The sequence below is a fragment of the Malus domestica genome, chromosome 03 (genome assembly GCF_042453785.1).
Source record: "Malus domestica chromosome 03, GDT2T_hap1".
In the NCBI taxonomy this organism is placed as follows: domain Eukaryota; kingdom Viridiplantae; phylum Streptophyta; class Magnoliopsida; order Rosales; family Rosaceae; genus Malus; species Malus domestica.
This window is the reverse complement of record NC_091663.1, coordinates 7,686,543-7,691,200: the sequence shown is the minus strand read 5'-3', so window position 1 is coordinate 7,691,200 and position 4,658 is coordinate 7,686,543. Positions and strand designations below refer to the sequence as shown.

Here is a 4,658-nt window from a genome sequence, read left to right as displayed (position 1 = left end):
TTGGAAAACCCTAAACCTTGATTCAGGTTTTTTGTTGGGTGGTCACTTTTATTAACTAAGTTTATCTTAAGTAAAAACACCATAACACTAAAGGTTGTTGAATAATCTTCAATCCATTGCATGACAAATTGAATATAATCTCGAAGAAACGTGTCACTCTGATCTTTCTTCCAGCATTTGAACGCCAACATACCTGCCCAAAGAACAAAATTTGGTGTGGGAAAAGAACAACTGTATATTCTTACACAAATAAATAAAAAAAGCAATTTAAGGACTTAGTTAAATATTTACTAAGTAGTTGTATTATGTACAGGTAATTTCTTGTGGTTGTGTACTTAAATGTACATGTGTAACATGCATACCTGCCCAACATCATAAGCGTGGCTTGAGGATTGGTCCCTGGTGATAAATTGAATACAGATCCATCAACAACACGTAATGCCTTGATCCCCATGACCCGCAAATCTTCATCAACTACCTTTCCGACCACGCATCCTCCATGGTAGTGCCAAAATGTGGCTACTGTATCTCGACAAAAGGTTTTAAGGGATGCATCATCTGACTGGTTCATTGGTAAAGGCGGTCCAAAAAGGTTGAAACCGTCTAGACCTGGCAAATCTCGAGCCTTATACGGTTTCAATGAGTTTGTTTTTAATAAATCACCCATTTTCCTCACGGCACTAACACAACGAGAAAGGTCTGCCTCCTGTGCAAAGTAGTTGAATTTGACATTTGGAGCAACTTTGACATCATAGGATGATTGCAGTTTAAGAGAACCATAGGAAAAGGGTCCTGGAGATTTGACAGAAATTTGCCCGAAACTTGAATTTATGGTATTGGGAATGGTTGGACTAGGGAAAAGACTAAAGATCTGAGTAGAATATGGCAAGCCGGAGTTAGTCTCTATGTAATAATCACTTGAGATACCAACAACCTGTGTAGTAGAAAGTTCTATTTGAAACGGGGGCAAAATGGTAACGTAATTACGAGGATTATCACGCATAAACTGCCCGATGTAAGGTTGTGGGTGAACAACTGGGATTTTAAGAGATGAAAGGTAAGATTTTGGGCCAACACCACTAAGTAGTAGAAGTTGAGGACTTCCAAGTGCACCTGCACTCAAGATAACCTCACCCTTACCACGTATCAATGCCCGATGAGACCTCCCGTTAGAATCACTGTATATGATTCCTTTAGCTGACAAACCTACATAAAATCTATATTAGAAGGGATGTGTTATCCACACACCCCTTTTTACTTCTCACACACCTCTTGTTAATTTATGTTCGTTGATCTTTTTTAATTCATCCGATCCGACGGCCGAAAACAAAAAATGTGTGAGAGAAGTAAAAAAAGGTGTGTAGATATCACACCCTTATTAGAATTGAACATATATTTAATTTACAAGTAAACAGAATCGATTCAAATCCTTCAAATATATCAAAGATTCTTTCTTTTTAATGCCATGATAGATTCAATTTCTGTTCTATGGAAATTTTGTTGATAATGAATCCTATATATATTGATGGAATGAGCTACTCCCCGTATAGTCAATTAGTTTTATGGTTGAACCTCAACTTTCTTCAAATTTAAATGACCTTTAATTGTATATATCAAATGTGTTTGGATACCTGATGCTTTGGAAGAGAAAATGATCCTCTCTACTGTGGCAAGAATTGCAACTCTCAGGTTTTTTGGATGTCCTTTATTTAGGTGTTCCACAGCTCCATGTCTTTTTCCACGATCGTCAAAGAGCGTAGCCGTGACTTTACTTCCCAGAATGTGATCCACAGTCAGTCCATTGTCTGGACGAACGCCAGCTTCTACCATCGCATCTTTCACAACAGATTGCCAGTGTGATAAATTCGGACGGAATGCTACAGTGTTTTCAACCCATTCATATGAATTATTGACTAAGTTCATGTCCAATTTAATTCCTGATTTCTCGTAGAATTCACCGTCGGCTCTTGAGTATAAAGCAACATTGATCATACTCCCCCGGCCTAGGACCCGTCCTCTTAAATTAGCTACACCATCTTCTGATGTGAACCTCTGGGCCGGCGTCTTACCGTCATCTTCTTGCATGAAATTTGCAAAAGTCCCATTGGCAAGCAACACATTTGGATATGCTGATGGAATATTGCCCCTTTCTAGAAGGAGCACGGAGTAGTTTGCAGATAAAGTTGTTGCCAACGGGCACCCTGCCGTGCCCCCTCCCACAACAATGTAGTCATATTCTTCTTGTAATGGTAGATCAGTTGCGTTACGTACAAATTTCAAGTAGCTAAAATCTGCATTATATGAACAAAAGAGATGAGGAAAAAAGTTTATATAAGGAGAACTGTTTTTTATTAAATTTATTTGTCATGTAAGTTACTTTGAAAAACCAATGGGACTTTCAAACTATATTTACCAAGGTCATCAGATGGATTGGCGAATGAGGGAACCCCTGGTTGAGGGCATAACCCAAAAATGTACAAGAGCAATAATATAGCAGCAGTTGTTGATTTCTCCATATTGTTTTCGAAGCTAGATATACGTCTTTCTATCCTGAAAATAAAATATATATACAAAAAAATGGTTAGTTTCATGCCAGGTTTTTTCATGTAGAAATAATAACATGCTTATTGATAATATCTGGTTATTATAAAAAAAAAAATTGAAATTTGGAGAACAAGTAATGAAATCATGGCCATGATTTAGTTGAGAACATTTCACAATGCTCATAGATGACTCATCGTTAACGATAAGTTATTTTAAAGCATGCACATATATCATATCATAAACAAGAGACAAGATTTACCTCAGACCAAAATATTGCCCTTGGTTTTGAAGCTATTTCCAATAACTCCTTAATCACAATGGATAGATCTTGATATGGAAGGACTCCGATTCCTTCTTATATAGATGCCCGGTAGGACCTGAAAATATGGTTGGTGCCAAATTTTAGCTAGGCATCTGTCGTTGTACGAATTTTATTTCTTCAGTTCTTATGAGTCCGAATTGGTTGGTTTTTAACAAAGGTAAAGCTGAAATATACCGTTATGTAAGACATGGAAGGGGGCGGCGATTAAATACTGACCAGGATACACGTTTTATAATAGTGGAGAAGTTACACATGTGTTATAATGAGTTTGGTCAACTAAATAATTGTCTCACAACTGTAGGAGAGGGCTCCTCTATATGGGAGGGACTGATATAAATTGGATTGCAGAACAGACTGAAAATCAAGTCGAAAGGCGCAAATCGAGCAGCAAGAATAAAGCTTTATAGATTAATTTAAGTTTCAGTGTTTGATTCGGAATCATTACATGTTGTTTTAAATAGACCGACGATGCAAATCAAACTCATTGCTATAAGGTGTTGACGTTTCGAAGAGATTGTTGTTTTTTATTTATTTGTTACTTGTTTAATTGTATTCCTTTTTAGTCTCCTAGAGTTTCTAGGGCTATATACACGAGGAGGTACCGTAGATAAAATGTTTAGCGTGTTATCTTATCAATTGTCATTCAATTTTGTTTGATATACTTTATGATAAATTTCAATAATGTTTTCTTTGGTTTATGTTCTCGAAGTGGAATTGTGGTCATTCATAACTTATCCAAACATATCAAAATTAATTTATAGTATTTTAATGCTTAAGTAGCTACGTAATTGATATGTATAGCTTGATGAATGCAACAGGCCGTCATCCTTCTTTTATTCAGCGTTCACTCATCCCTCAGGTCTGCGACTATGAAGTTCCTTCTAGCCCCTTATGCCCTTCTGCATTTTGGTGGTGACTGTTGTCCAATTTTACACGCCACTGTGGTCCTCGCAAACTTCCAAAATAGGTAGTTTTCGTTATCCAAAACACTGAAAAGTATTTTCTGTAGGGCCGACTTCTTTTTTTTATTCAAGATACACAAAACAAGTCGCATGACGACGAAAAACTTGTATTATATAAACGCCGTTCCATTTCCGGAGTGATTTTTCAACGTAAATATCCTTCTCCTTTTTCCTTTTTTCTTTCTAATGAATCATCCCGCTAATGTTAGGAGATGAAAAGTAAACTTCGATCCATTGACAAATTGTTAGGAATGTCAGTACTACAAGATAGAGACTGAACAAAATACAGTAGAAAATAGATACCAAGAATTTACGTGGTTGTCAATTTGTGCCTACGTCCATGGAACAACGATCAATCTTCACTATATGAAAATGATGAGTACAACATGAGTAGTCTTGCCAAGCAAAAGACATGGTTTGATGGATACAAGAAAGTATAACAACAATTTCTCTCACACTAAACTTCACGCACACAATGTGTAGTGGAACACTCTCACTCTTAAACTTGAAGTGGAACAACTCTTATAATCCTCACTCTTTGAGTGGAAAACTCTGACTTCACCTCATAATACATACATGCACCCCTATTTATAATTGAGTATTGACTTATTCACAAGCCCGCCAACTTGGGCTTGCATGACAGCCTCAAAATTATTCAAACAGCTAGAACTTTCTAGCTTATGCACTTCACCTACTTAAACATTGCTAGAGGTATCTAGCATATTCATGCTATTTTCTTGTCATGGGGACCAACTTAACAAATGCTAGAATTGTTCAACATACTCCAACCACCTCACTTGCTTAATAGAATAATCTAGAACATTTATCAT

General features: G+C 36.7%; 1 protein-coding gene across 2 annotated transcripts; it reads right to left on the bottom strand.

The window, feature by feature from the left end:
• LOC114823910 ((R)-mandelonitrile lyase 3-like) lies at nt 1–3,009 on the bottom strand. 2 transcript variants are annotated; one of them, XM_070818890.1, is made up of 5 exons: nt 2,804–3,009; nt 2,414–2,550; nt 1,632–2,291; nt 363–1,206; nt 1–193 (listed from the first exon to the last, which is right to left on the bottom strand). In XM_070818890.1, exons 2-5 carry the CDS (start codon nt 2,514–2,516, stop codon nt 154–156), a joined length of 1,647 nt encoding a protein of 548 aa, XP_070674991.1. In that variant the 5' UTR covers nt 2,517–2,550; nt 2,804–3,009; the 3' UTR covers nt 1–153. The 2 variants fall into 2 exon arrangements, with proteins under 2 accessions (XP_070674991.1, XP_070674992.1); XM_070818891.1 differs by having other exon boundaries at nt 363–1,197; nt 2,804–2,944.
• Nucleotides 3,010–4,658: the final 1,649 nt, after the last annotated feature.

Coding starts and splice junctions, on each gene's coding strand:
- LOC114823910 (XM_070818890.1), bottom strand. CDS start 2,516: ATGGAGAAATCAACAACTGCTGCTATATTATTGCTCTTGTACATTTTT. Junction 2,292..2,413: donor CAATCCATCTGATGACCTTG/GTAAATATAGTT, acceptor CATATAATGCAG/ATTTTAGCTACTTGAAATTT. Junction 1,207..1,631: donor TTTCTCTTCCAAAGCATCAG/GTATCCAAACAC, acceptor GATTTTATGTAG/GTTTGTCAGCTAAAGGAATC.